The 14,168-nt window shown below is 45.0% G+C and overlaps 1 protein-coding gene across 3 annotated transcripts; it reads left to right on the top strand.

Annotated features, from left to right (window-relative positions):
• The first annotated feature begins 2,972 nt into the window (after positions 1-2,972).
• EMP3 (epithelial membrane protein 3 (MAM blood group)) lies at positions 2,973-13,765 on the top strand. 3 transcript variants are annotated; one of them, XM_082197146.1, is made up of 5 exons: positions 2,973-3,241; positions 7,471-7,563; positions 11,250-11,352; positions 11,460-11,600; positions 12,246-13,765. In XM_082197146.1, exons 2-5 carry the CDS (start codon positions 7,486-7,488, stop codon positions 12,413-12,415), a joined length of 492 nt encoding a protein of 163 aa, XP_082053272.1. In that variant the 5' UTR covers positions 2,973-3,241; positions 7,471-7,485; the 3' UTR covers positions 12,416-13,765. The 3 variants fall into 3 exon arrangements, with proteins under 3 accessions (XP_082053272.1, XP_082053273.1, XP_082053271.1); XM_082197147.1 differs by lacking the exon at positions 2,973-3,241 and adding an exon at positions 6,890-7,025; XM_082197145.1 differs by lacking the exon at positions 2,973-3,241 and adding an exon at positions 7,082-7,106.
• Positions 13,766-14,168: the final 403 nt, after the last annotated feature.

Below are 14,168 nucleotides of genomic sequence, written 5' to 3'. Positions count from 1 at the left end.
AGCACTCATGCTGATTTGTGTTATTGAATCTTGAAGTGCCCATCCTACAGTGCAGTTTCGCACCTCAAGGGTATGTTAGAAATATTTACACATTCTGGAGTAGTGAATATGCTGCCAGAACAGTCCTCCCTTTTCCTTTTTCGGAAAATAAAGTACCCTAAACTGCAAATAAGTTGTCATAAGTAATCTGAGCTTTAATTTCTTCATGATTTTTTTCTACCACTGCTAGGAACCATAAATTGGATTACAACTGTTGATACTATTAATCATGCAGCTATCAACATACAAGAAATGAATTACTGTACTTGTGTTAATGTCTTTGTTAACGCCTCACAAAATTTTTAACAGACTGTGTACACACCATACATTTAAGGGCACACACACAAATTCTGGGATCTATAGCTTATCCCTCACAGCTTCGATTCTTAGCACTCGTTGAAAACTATGGTTCCCAGGATTCTTTGGGAGAAGCCATGTGTTTTAAATGTATGGTTTATGCACAGCCTTACGCTGATATAATATTTACATTTTGTTGCATGATACAATTTATTCTTTAAATGTCAGTTCCCAAAACAAATAACTCTGCCCCATTTGTATCTTTTCTTGCTCTCCCTTCAATAAGCTAACAGCTACGTACCTAGGTTTCTAGTGTAATCCCATGTATATTTAAAGAGAAATGTTCTACGGTATTCAGGGCAGCGTACTCCCTAATAAGGGTATTTACTATTGCTGCTCTAGGTGTGCCCTTGGATTCCACCTGATTTTGGTGCCCCATTGTGGAAGTTGTTAATGTGAGGCAGAGAAGTATCAGACCTGGATAGAATGACCCAGTGGTGAAAGAGAGGTAGTCTACGCATGCTTGGGGATACATTCAGTTTATGAAGACTTTGGGGCTGGATCACCATAATTGTTTTGGGAAGGAACTGTGCTGAGCCTTGGCTCAGATACAGCCCTTGTTACTTCATTGGATGGATGGATGGATGGATGGATGATGAGGCCCAGGCCCAGTAAATTTTAGACTGTCCTAGGAATACAATAACCCAGATAATTGGACTAATGGTAGAATCAGGACAGATTGGAGAAAGCACTTCTTTATACATTTTATAATTATTATATAAAATGTATAATATCAGGGCTTTTTTCAGCCGGAACTCCCCGGAACTCAGTTCTGGCACCTCTCATGTGGGCACCATTGCCCTTATAAGAGAACAAGGGAGGTGTTCATGGTGAATTCCGGCACCTCTTTTCCCAGAAAAATAGCACTGTATAATATGTATTATTGATTGCAACAATAAGCAGTGATGGCCACTTCACTGTCTTAGGACACTTCCAGAGAGTCACTGTGGGACTCCATCACATACCAGCAAATTCAGGTTTGGCAGTTAAAGCTTATGTGGTGGAGACCTTGCACAACAGACCCCAAACTCCAAAAAATCTGATTGTTTTTATAATAAGGAAAATGAGGGGGGAATGCACTGGATAGTGTGGGGCGAGATTTGCTTAACCTCCCCACAGGCAAGGCAGCAGAGTGCTCAATCAACTGATTGTCTGGAAATGACCTTACGTGTGGGTTAAAACACAGAGCCTAGGACTTGCCAATCAGAAGGTCGGCGGTTCGAATCCCCACGACGGGGTGAGCTCCCGTTGCTCGGTCCCTGCTCCTGCCAACCTAGCAGTTCAAAAGCACATCAAAGTGCAAGTAGATAAATAGGTACCGCTCCGGCAGGAAGGGAAACGGCGTTTCCGTGCGCTGCTCTGGTTTGCCAGAAGCAGCTTAGTCATGCTGGCCACATGACCTGGAAGCTGTACACTGGCTCCCTCGGCCAATAAAGTGAGATGAGCGCCGCAACCCCAGAGTCAGCCACGACTGGACCTAATGGTCAGGGGTCCCTTTACCTTTACCTAGACAAGTAAACTGAGCATAGGTCTGTCAATGGTCATTAGTAATCAAAGCTGCTCAGGCACAGTGGAGAGCCAGCCCCCTGCTTGTGATCTTCTTAGGGGCATCTGATTGGTCACACTCAGAAATGGGATGCTGAACTAGATGGAGATTTGACCTGACCCAATAGGACTCTTCTTATATACTTTCTAGCTTTTCTTTCCTATTCCAGTAAACATATTTTCCTTCCAAGGCTCCAAGGTTGAATATGATTGCAGTACTTCATTAAAGATTAAACGGAGACCAGGTTTTCTTCTCCCTCTACAAGTAGCATAGCAAAAGAAGGAAGATGGAGTTGTCTGTCCACAGTTACTACAGGTATGGACAGTTATTATATTCTTTTAAGCTTTGTACAGGAATGCCAGAGTGTATCTCTTTGTCTTTTGTGACATTTTGGCCCCTCTTTACATTTCTGACCCCTCTGTGGGTGCTTCCAGACTGTCGCTAAAACGAAATTCAATCACAAATGAGTAAATTCAGGTTGTGTATTTTATAGCTGAATGAGAGGTCTTGTGCAGCTTCTTTGAGTCAAATCCCCCCACGTTTTCTTTCCTGTAAGGTGAAAGGGAAACGTACTGGAAAGTGTGGGATAACACTTGTTTTGGCACAATGGTCATCCAACCTCTCCTCCATCTAACCTCCCTGCAAACAAATCGGGATGAATGTCCAAAAGCTGGTCTGGCAAGTCCACACAGAGGATAATTCTGAAGATAATTCATTTGAAGAAGTGGGTTCCAGTCCACGAAAGTGCATGTCACAATAAACTTGTTGTGCGGCACGGGTTGGGGGGGGGTTCAGTAATAGGGAAAGACACCCCCCCTTTTCACCTGGCCAGTGCTTCTGTGTCTTAATAGTTTCGTGACAGGCAGATAAAGGTTCCCCCCACCCCACCCCACCTCCCTTTCCGGACAAGAAAGTGAAATGGTGAAAAAGACTGAGTGGTTTCTTCCTTCTGTGCAGACCGAGCCCTTGTCAGCCAGGAAGAAAAGCGGCAAAAGAGACACGACACAACTGGAGGAGGGGCGCTACAATTTTCAAGAAGTCGGGCCCCTCCCAAATGAGCCACCCTTCCCCAACTCCGTTCTTCGGGGCAACTGGCCAGCCACGCGCTCTCTGGTCCCACCCACGTGGACCTTTGCCAAGGGCAGGGCTGGGTGAGCCTGGTGCGATGTGGATGAGCTAAACTGGGGAATTTTGTGTGTGTTTTTTTAATCCAAGGAGGGGGTGAAGAGAGGAAACTTCAGGAGCAACGAGAGCAGCAGGAAGCTGCCTCCGTCCTAGACCCTCCATCAGCACCTCCAGGTACCTATCCAACGGGTCAGGGGGAAAGTTGGGTGCCAAACCTCCTGGGTTCTCGAGGGAGAATTTGGGAAACGTTCCTGGGGAAAGCGGGGGGGGGGATTAAAGCAGGGTGCTAGGTAAGATCCCATAATATTCCCGTTTTGCGGTGGGAAGAGAGATCGAGAGATCTTGCCATTTAGGCTCGGAAGAGCTGACAGCCAGATTTTTTATTTTTTTTAGGAAATAGAAAAGGATTTGTGAGAATTGAACGGGAGAGGCATCAATTTGACGCCTGGGGCTGGGGGGGAGGAGAAGCCTTAGCAAACCACTCCCCTCTGTCAGATTGCCAGCCCCTCCCTCTGCTCTAACCCTCTGGACCCCGCGTCCTCTCCCCAAAATCCTCTCTTTTTGGCCCGCTCGTCGCTATGATCCATTTCCTTCCCCAAGAGAATTCAGGGAGCCTTCCTTCGGACACACGACCCGATCGCTCCAAGCTCCCTTAGCAGCGCTTTTTAGATGGAGTCCGATCAATACATTGCTTAGGCCGATACACGAAGGTCGTTGTAAAAGGCAAATTTTGCAAATGGAGGGTAGCCCCCCCCCCAATAATGATCACCCAGCTCCACCTCCTGAATCGTCCACGTTTTAGCCAACTCACGGCTGCGAAACTTAAAACAAAAACCGAGGGGGCGGTGTTCCCTCCCCCCCCCCACTCCTGCCTGCCTTGAATAACAAGGTGCTTGAGGTGTTGGAAATCAGGGAACCTCTCAGATCCCCAGATGCTGCCCCTTCTCCAAAGTAGCGGGTATTGCATTTTGGGATAATGTGATACCTTATGGGGGTGCGTGCTTCTTCCAAAATGGGTTCCCTAGCATCCTATATACTTCAGTTATTTACCCTAAGCTCAACATACTCTGCTCCTACAGCTGGCAAAACCCAGCCTAGGCTTCTAAAGGGCCTTTTCATGTATGAGGTTTAAGATTAAGCGGGATGGTGATAATGGAAAAGTAAACGCTGTTGTTGGTCTCTCTTCCAGTTTTTATTCCCCATTTGCAATTTTCATGTGCGGCAGAAATGAGATGCTGAAATGCCTTTAATTGTGTGAAAATTACCCCAGGCCTTAAACTGATGGAGATATACATTCCTAAAAGATATATCTAGGACAATGATTTTGTTTTCTTGTATTTGTTTAAAGTATTTTGCATCTGTTTAAAAAGTAGACTAAGGCCGCAATCCTAATCAAGACTACTCAGAAGTAAGTCCTGCTGAATTCACTGGGACTTATTCCCAGGCAAGGGGGACTATGATGCTGCTGTAGGCCTGTGCACATTTGGAAGTCAGTCTCACTGAACACTTACCCTGCTGAGTAAAGTTATGCAGGATTGTGCTGTACTCCTAAACAACTTTTCTCGGATTCAGCCCCATCAGACTCAGTGGCGCTTGCTTCTGAATGTGCATACTTAGGACTGCATTATATTGTGCCCTCCCCATTTTGTGAATTCTAATATGTTTTTTACACCCTTGTAAAAATGCTCGTTTATTGTTAACATTGTTTTTAGTATCCTCACAGAAAAACGAAGTAAGTTATTCTAAAGAGCTCTTCTGTGATCAAGCAGTTTAGGTTGCCTATAAATGCGTTCCGACCTCTCTGCCTAGGAGCCAGATGTTAATTGCCAGTGTCAGAACATTTTAGTGACATATGTGTGTGTGTGTGTTGGCAGTGCTCAAAAGAGGAGTGTATTTTCAATCTGGAATGAGTCATTTGCAAATGTTATTCATAGGAAACAAAAAGCAGAAGAGAACGTTTTTTTCTTTTTAAAAAAACTCCCAAATATAAATTCTAGTCCATATAGCTTTCGTATTCAGTTCACAAATTAAGGGCATGCACACACAATTTAAAAAGTTGGGGGAAGCTAGCATAATTTCACAGTTTTGTAGAGGAAGCAGAATAGCGTGAAAACCTAGTCATGTGGTGCATGGTAATATACCCACATAGCAGAGAAGCAGATCAGCCCATGCAGATACCAAAAGCCCTGTCTCTCACAGCTAGCATACGTTCTCCACCCTATGAGCATGGCACTGCAAGTTGCTTTGAGTTTTCATTTTAGTAAAAAAATAGCAACTAATAAGTGCAATAAATACCGGTAATAATAGGAGCCACTTATCCTTCTATGTATTATTATCCTAAAATAAAATGAAAAGGGTTATTTTTCTGCCTTTTTGTGAGGCAGGCACTGGATTCCTTATTTTTCAAAGCTAGGAATGGCCTTAAGTTGGCTGCTGTGGGGGAAATTCAGAGATATGCAGTGGCGTAGCTAGCCGCTCAGGTGCCTGGGGTGCCGTACACCCCATTTGCGCTATCAATTTAATGCAGTGTTATTCTACTTCAAACAGTCATGGCTTCCCCTGAAGAATCCTGGAGACAGTAGCTAGTTAGGGGTGATGAGAGTTCTTAGGAGATCCCTATTCCCCTCACAAAACTACAATTCTCAGCATGGTTTAACAACCCAATGCCCTCTTCCCATGGAACTCTGGGAATTGTAGCTCTCCTAACATGCACTCTTAACAAACTACAGTTCTTTTGGGTGACTGCTTGCGGGAAGCTGTGACTCTTTAAAGTGCTACTGCTTCAAATGAGAGCATTGAAGTTTAACTGGTGGATTCACAAGGAACTAGGAGCTAGAATCTGTTAAGTTTTCTGCAATGGGATCTTTTTGGAGACAGATGAAAGACCAGGAGGCAGAATTTGTGGGTCCGGAAGGAGAATGGACTGGGCTTAATTTGAGCCAGGATTCAGTCCAAGCACTTGTTTTCAGTACCAGGCCATGATATAGGACTTCAATACTTTACAGTGGGGTGGGAGGGAGGGATGTGTGTATCAGACTTGGAGGCCAAAGCTCACCTTCCAGACCTCTCTATCTTGTCCCTGTGACTTTACCTAGATCACACCCTCTTACCTCAGGCCACACCCTCTCACCAACTTTGCTTCACATCCCTCTTGAGAGTTTTTGCCTGACTCGAATGTGTCATTGAGCTCTGATAATGCCTCCTGCTTGCCTAGGTAGAGGTTGGAGCAAGGTGTGAGGGTCAGTGTAGAAAGTAGCTTAATGTATACAGGTAAAATTTACATGAATTGCTCAGCCACTTTTGCTTCTGGTTCCACGTGGCACTGGCATGTGGTCCCCAGAAAAGAATGTGGCCTGGTGGCTGAGAAAGTTCTCCCATCCCTGTTTTATAGGTTAAGCCACTCTAGGGATCGTAGCTCCATGTGGGTCTTCTAACAACTCACAGCACCCTTAGCAAACTAAAGTCCCCAGGATTCTTTGGGGGAAGCTGTGACTGTTTAAGGTGGTATGATCTTGCCTTAAAAGTCAATTTAAGAAATTAACTACTGAGAAAATTTAGTCAGAAACTGTAGGTTTGTTGCTGCTGCTGGCTTATATTATTATTTAAAAAAACCAACCTCATGTTTGCAACTTCCTTTTGCCTTTCTTGCTGCTCTGCAGTTTCTGATGTATACCATCAGGATTCCCTCGCTGCTATTTGAAAGGCAGGGCCCCTTGGTGGGACTGAAGGAGGCGGCAGGGACACAGCCAGGCTGTTGCTACCTCCACCCCTGGCGTGCCCAGGGCTCACATGACTCTGCAACATCTGGATCACATTAGGGCAAAGCCTAAAGCCACAGGAATGTGAGCTGGGTGGATGAGCCCAGCTCCTTGCTTCTCTGGGCTGGAGGGGGCTGGGAAATATGGCGTGTCCAAGGAGGGGCTCGGAGCTCTAGATATCCCCAGACAGACCCAATGAGGTGTGGGCAACAGCTAGACAGAAATGTACAATATGTGCTTAGAAGCTGGGGCTTGCGAGTCCTGTGGGAGTGATGCAGTGGGTGAGAATAGTGGGCCTCAGGACTCCTCCTGGCTTCTCTACGTGGGTTGTGACAGGGGAGACAGGCCTGCTGCAAGTCAAAGACTTTGGGGGAATGGGATCTACTCGTTTGAGCGGGGGAGGGAGTTAGAATGGGAAACCAGGGGCCCTTACATTCCGGAGAAGGAACAGAGTGGTGTCTAGTTGCTCAGGCTGGAGCTGGAAAGATTTCTGAGTGAAGAAGGTGGGAGGTCTGGAGTTGGAAACTTTGCTAAGATTTAATCAGATTTTGGACACCCTCACCTATCTCTAATATTAAGTGCGGAAAACAGGTTGTTTTCGTTTTGCAAGGGTTTGTTTAATGCTGCCCACCCTTCTCTCCCCAGCTTCCAGCTGCCAAGATGAGTTTCCTTCTCTTCGCAGTCACTGCCCTCCACGTCCTCATTCTCATCTTACTCTTCGTCGCCACGTTGGACAAGGTGAGAGACTGCAGAAGCTGGTCCATCTTGTTTTCCTCCTCTGTTTTAGGTTTGTTCAGCTGGTAGCCTGTTGTGAGCCAGATCTGGCCCTCGGAAGCAACTTTTTATTGGCCCCGTGCCTCAGTGGGCATACCAATCTTTAATCCAGGTGTGGTAAACAATTTCATTCACCCTGGAAGCAACCAATCTCTCTGTGTGCTTGTCATGTGATTCTTACTACATTGTTCTTGCGCGCTGCCTATCCGGAGAGATCTTTCATAAAGCCCATACTGCTAGGTTGTGCTGAATTTATTATTACGGAGCTCACCAGCTGTGAGGGACCCTGGAGCTGGTCTGGAGAACAGAGAAGCCCCGACTGAAAGTGTTGATGCCGGCTATCTCTTCCTGCTCTGGATACCAAATTCTCCAAGGGCCCAGACCAGCCCTTAGACTTCTCCATAGTCCTCCCCTGCCCCAACCTCACAATAAAGGACAGTCAGTTTCTGAAGGTGCTAAAGGAAATTGTTGATTCACTGAAGCTCTCCAACCTATTGCATAGTAGCATGTTTCATGGGACACGGGTGGCGCTGTGGGTTAAACCACAGAGCCTAGGACTTGCCGATCAGAAGGTCGGCGGTTTGAATCCCCGCGACAGGGTGAGCTCCCGTTGCTCGGTCCCTGCTCCTGCCAACCTAGCAGTTCAAAAGCACATCAAAGTGCAAGTAGATAAATAGGTACCGCTCTGGCGGGAAGGTAAACGGCATTTCCATGTGCTGCTCTGGTTCGCCAGAAGCGGCTTAGTCATGCTGGCCACATGACCCGGAAGCTGTATGCCAGCTCCCTCAACCAATAAAGTGAGATGAGCGTCGCAACCCCAGAGTCGGTCATGACTGGACCTAATGGTCATGTTTACCTAGCATGTTTCAAGTACATGGAACCCATCAGAGGGTTGTAGGCCAGAGTGGGTGGGGTATAACTAATAACCGTATTATTATTGTTGGTTATCACATCCCTCCTGAATAAGGCATTTAATCTTTGGGAACATAAAGTTAATTTATTGCAGAGGATAGCTTTCTTTAGAATGGGATTTCTGCCTTTGACATGGCATATAATAGGCTGCAATCCCAACCCCACTGACCTGCAGGCAGTGCTTTTTTCTGGGGGGACGCAGGGGCACGCATACCCCTAAACATTTTGTGAATCTAAGTTTAGCCTCATTGAGGGGCAGTACTTCAATATGAGAAGGAAAATGAGACCACCCCTAAACATATTTTTTTTAAGCACTGCTTACAGGTATGCTTCACTGAATATAATAGGATTTACTTTTGAGTAGACATGGTTAGGCCTGTGCTGCTAGATGAGAAATTGGAGCCAATTTTCTTTAGTACTTTTTGTGCTTTGCCTCCTTTATTTTGATGTCAATATTGATTTTTATTTTTATTTTTGGTTCTGTACTGCTTTATTCTGGTCCCTGGAGACCAAAAAAGGAAAGGAAAGAAGAGTCCTAATTTTATTTTGGTGTGTCTTAATTTGGCAGCTGTAGCCTTGGAATATTTTTGACACTTCTACTCCTGACTCAAGGTGTTTTGTTAACTTTTTAAACTGATAATTGTGCTAGAGCCTGCATCCTCAGCCAGTGTTGGGGGTGGATACACAATTTATTCACCAACCATGTCTGTGTGTACTTCATTGTCTTCGTTAAGCCCTGACATGTGTTTCCCTGAGATGACAGCTTATTGAAAATGAAAATGGAATGGCACACCCATTAACATAAGTTATGGCCTGTACTGTAAGTGTGGATGTTTCTTCTGCTTTGCACAGTCTATTTACATTTGTCATCATTCTTTTATTTGTGCAAATAATTCAGATTTGATGCCATACAATACTCACCTTACAAAAAAAGGAACAATTAAAACTCAGACCTTGTGTAGTTGAATCCCCAGGTTTTTATGGTGTATCTGGGGGTGAGACAACACATTATGAGGCTAACTTTGCATTTGCTTCATCATTGGAGTCAGGGTTTTTTTCAAGGGAGAATCTGTAGGTTAGATTCCTAACCATTCCCCAATCTTTCCACTCTCCCCTGCAGCCCTTTGGCTGCCCCCACCCCACTCCCTCGCCTTAGAAAATAAGGTCCTGCTGGGGTGGGAAAGAGAAGCAAAGATAAATTATGGAGGAGAATCAGTGAATGAGAGAACAGTTATAAATGCTTCCCCTCCCACGCACTCATTTTCCTTGCCCCACTTCTACATTACTTTTAAATAGAAAGCATGGGTTTGCAATCATACATATATATTTATATGTGCAGTGTAGCTTATTAGGACGTCTCAGGCAAGCCACCCTCTCTCAAACTCAGTTCCCAATCTGCAGTAGGGGGATAACAATGCACAGTAAAGAAGGGCAGTTCCATAAGCCCTGGGAATTTAGGCACAGTGAGTTACTGACCCCATAATACAGTGAAGCCTGCAGCCTCTCCACTCCTGCTCTTCCTTGGACTGGGGCAACCCTGCTGCAGGCCTGCATTAGGAGCCCTGCCAGTGAGTTGTTCAGGAAACTGTTTAATAAACCACGTACCTTTCCAATACCCATGTAGAACCCAAATTCTCAAGGCTCAAAAAGCAACAAAAGCCCCTGGTTATTCATGATGGCGCAGTACAGTGGAACCTCGTGTTATGTACCGTCCTCCTTGCGAACGCTTTGGGTTACGAGCTCCGCTAACCCGGAAGTAGTTGCTCCAGGTTGCAAACTTTGCCCCAGGATGCAAGCAGTAGTCGCGCTCTGGCAGGGCAGCAGCAGCAGGAGGCACCATTAGCGAAAGCGCACCTCGTGTTATGAATGGTTTCGGCTTGAGAATGGACCTCCGCAACAAATTAAGTTCGTAACCAGAGGTACCACTCTATAGCGGTGAAGAGACTTAATATAGTCTCCAGTTCTGCTCCCACCTCTGCCATGCTCATTAAGATGAGTTTAAACCTCCACTCTCTTCCACACTCCCTAGCTTTGACTCCCTCCCACAACTACAAAATGGGGATAATAGCATTGACTTACCTTATAAGGTTGTAGCCCTTTACTGGACTACAACTCCCAGCATCCCTGACTACCAGCAGGGCAGGGGCTGATGGGACTTGGAGTCCAACATGTGGATGGCCACCGGTCAGCCACCTCTGCTGTAAAGATTGCAAACAACAGTGTCTATAAAGTGCTATAAACATAGTGCTATATCAGCCCTGTGTGTGTTTACTATTAATTGGTGCACCCATGAAAATGTACTATATGAATGAAACAAACACTTCTTTGGAAACACACATTCATACAGATACCCTTGAGTGCCATGATTAATGCTAGTTCCCGCTTATGTGGTCCCAAACGCATGTTTGTTGCTATGTTAGGTGTGTAAAGGCCTTGAGAAAGCCATTACCTTGGTGCTTATAACGTTCAATTTTGCTCTCAAAAGTAAACTCCCTTTGAACTTTGAAAACTAGTCTTCCAAGCATGTCCAGTAATGTTATCAGCCCACTGGCCACACTGACCTGTGCAAGCCATTTGTGGTGGGAAATAACAGGCTTTTCTAAAGTTTTGCTGACTGCTTGGTTGGAGTCAGTTCTTACTTGGCTTCCCCGATGGAAAAGCTCAGCCAGCCAGCCAGCCAGCCAGCCAGTCCTCCTTGGAGGCGTGCTTCTAAAATCTCCGTTGTAATTCTCTTCCAGTCTTGGTGGGTCCTGCCCGACAAGGAAACCGTGAACATCTGGTATGAGTGCACACTTAATAACCACACCAACACCTGGGCCTGCAAAACAGTCTCTGACAGTGGTGAGTACAGCAAAGGCTATTGCACACCATATTAACTGCTGCTTCTCTACTGCATGTATACAGTCTCCTCCTCTCTCACCACCCCCATACTTTTCTTTCCCCCACAGCATGGCTTCAGGCAGTCCAAGCCTTCATGGTTTTAAGTCTTCTCTTCTCCAGCTTAGCCTTCATTATCTTCATGTGCCAACTCTACACCATGAAGCGGGGAAGCCTGTTCTACGCCACTGGGATCTTCCAGATACTTACATGTAAGTATGGTGTGGTGATTTGCTGTTTAGAGACCTGTTTAATTAGCTTGTGGTGAGTAGTAAATCTCACAGGGCGAGACGAATCATAGGAGCCAGAAAGGAAGTAATACTTTGGATGGGGAGAAGTATGAGTGCAGCCCGGGGTAAAACAGTGTGATGGAGGGGGGCATGTATATGTGTAGGAGCTGCTTTTGTGAGGAAGTGGTGAGGACATGTAGGAGGAAGAGCCATGCAGGTATACCGTAAGACCCAGCAACACCAAATTGCTAAGTATACTACCACTTTTGGGGTAATTCCACTGGATAAATCTGAAATATGTTATCGTTCTCTTCTCTTTGATGTTATAAAATATGCTGAGATGCAAAGTGCAGATTCCAGTATGGATGCCGGCGAGATTTATGCCTTGGGATCTCATTGTCATGCTGCAAAGGGATCGTACATTTAAAGCACATGGCTTTAATCTATGGTTTACATCTCAAAGAGCTACAATTCCCAGCACCCTTAACTACAGTTCCCAGGATTCTTTGGGGGGAAGCAAGGAGCTTTAAATACCTGGTGAAGATGTGAGCATTGAATGCAGCTTTAGGCAGTAAGATGTAGCTAACAGGGATCCGGTGCTAATTGTCTGCTTGGATCTGTTTCCAGCTATCTCCGTGTTCACAGCTGCCGTGATCTACACCACCCACGTGGAACAGTTCCAGGGTGGCCGACCACCGGGTGGGTCTTTTGGTTACTGTTTTGTGCTGGCGTGGCTGTCCTTTCCTTTGGCTCTTATCAGTGGAATCATTTACATCCACCTTCGGAAAAAGGAGTGACCATCAACTGGATGATCTCTTCCATTTGCCTTGGAAGGAGCCCTGTTCTCCTCTGAATTTAGCTATGTATTAACTCTTTGCAGTTTTCAAAGGCCGTTATGGTACAAAATCCTATGCGATACATGGATTGGTCCACTGGGGTTCTGAATTGTGAGTGTATCACCCCTTGTTTGCATGTTATCAGGTACTTCCACATAATACAGCAAGTTAAAGGGGTGTCATCTTGCACTTGGCATTTCCCAGGGCTCTAATATTTTTCAGATTTGGCAAAAATGGAAATACACATTAAAACTCAAACTTGCAAACATTTCTAGCATTCTTTTTTCCTTTTAATCCCCATTTTTAAAAATGGTGGATTGAATATGTTTCTTGTGGGTTTTTTTTTAATAAATAAAAAAATCAGTGTTCTTTCCACATTTGCAGCTTGGAAGCTAAAATATCAAACGGGGGGGAGGGGCTAATAAATTAATTGAAAGAACTGAAACCACAAAAATCGTAGAAAGTAGGACTTAATCACGTTGTCCATACAGAACTGTTTGTCATGAATTGAAAAATCTGCAACTCTCTCTTGTTTCTTAACTGCTGGGACATTATGCACAGAGCCTGATGATAGCAGTTTGAAATTGGTCACTGAGATCACCACGAAAAATGAATTTCATCTTCTGAATTTCAACCATGAAACATAAGGGCATTTTTGCATGTGCTGTTACACGCACTTTAAATCATGTATTTTTAGGTTTTCACCTAAGACGTTTTAAGCGGCAGCCTAAAAATGCGAGGTGTGATTTGGACAAAACCATTTGCTAATACTTGCAAAATACCTGCCCACTGTTCAGGGAGTCACAAGTGATTATAACTCCCCCCTGAGTCAACCTTCAGTAACAAACCCCCATTTTTCTGCAGAATGTGTTAAAATGACCCTGGTGAGAACTCAGATAGCATCACTTTCCTCTTCCCCTCCAGCCAGTAACTACTTTAAAGGAGTATCTCATCCCCCCCGCCCCCCAGTCTGAGGTTATACTCTGTACTTTCCCCCAAAACAGCATAGGGTGGGGGATTTAAGCTAATCATATCCACCATCCTTCTAAAGCTGGGAGGATTAATCCTGCCTTCTTGCCCCATAGCAATTACGCACAAAATATTTGGAAAACATGGGAAAGATTTTGCTTCTCCAGTAGCCTTACCAAGCAGCCTGCTTGCAAGTTATTAAAAACGGGTTCCTTCCAATGCTATTTCTGTAACAGTATTATATATGTGCTGGCTCCCCCAAAGTCCCCTTTCACCTTCTTGACCTGGCCTTTTAATATTTTATACGCATTTTAAGAATAAAAGAAAACCTAATAAACAAAATTCAGCAGAGCCATGTGTTCCTTTGCGGACTAGTCTTTCACATTCTTGTCTCACATTCCCGCAGTCTTCACAAGGAAACTTTCCTTTGGCGAACAGAACACTGCAGACTTAGAGTATCTTTTCTAATAATCTGCTTATTTACAAACAGTGCAGGCTGACTGGATGAGAGTGCAGAAGCAAACATGCTGTTCCAAATCCACAACACCCGACATCATTAAAAAGCTTTCCTCCTTGCAGAAATGCTTGTGGCACCTCTTCCAGCCAACTCTGGACTGCTGTTATTTATTCATTCAGTCCCTCCTTGTCCAGACTCTCTGCATTCTGACTGAGCAAACTTGTTTTTATTGCATTTCAATCTCCCCTTCACAGAAGCTTCCTTCTCCACCCATGTTATTCTCAAAAC

This window comes from Podarcis vaucheri (assembly GCF_965113315.1).
Source record: "Podarcis vaucheri genome assembly, chromosome: 13".
Lineage (NCBI taxonomy): Eukaryota > Metazoa > Chordata > Lepidosauria > Squamata > Lacertidae > Podarcis > Podarcis vaucheri.
This window is presented reverse-complemented; position numbering and strand designations above follow the sequence as displayed.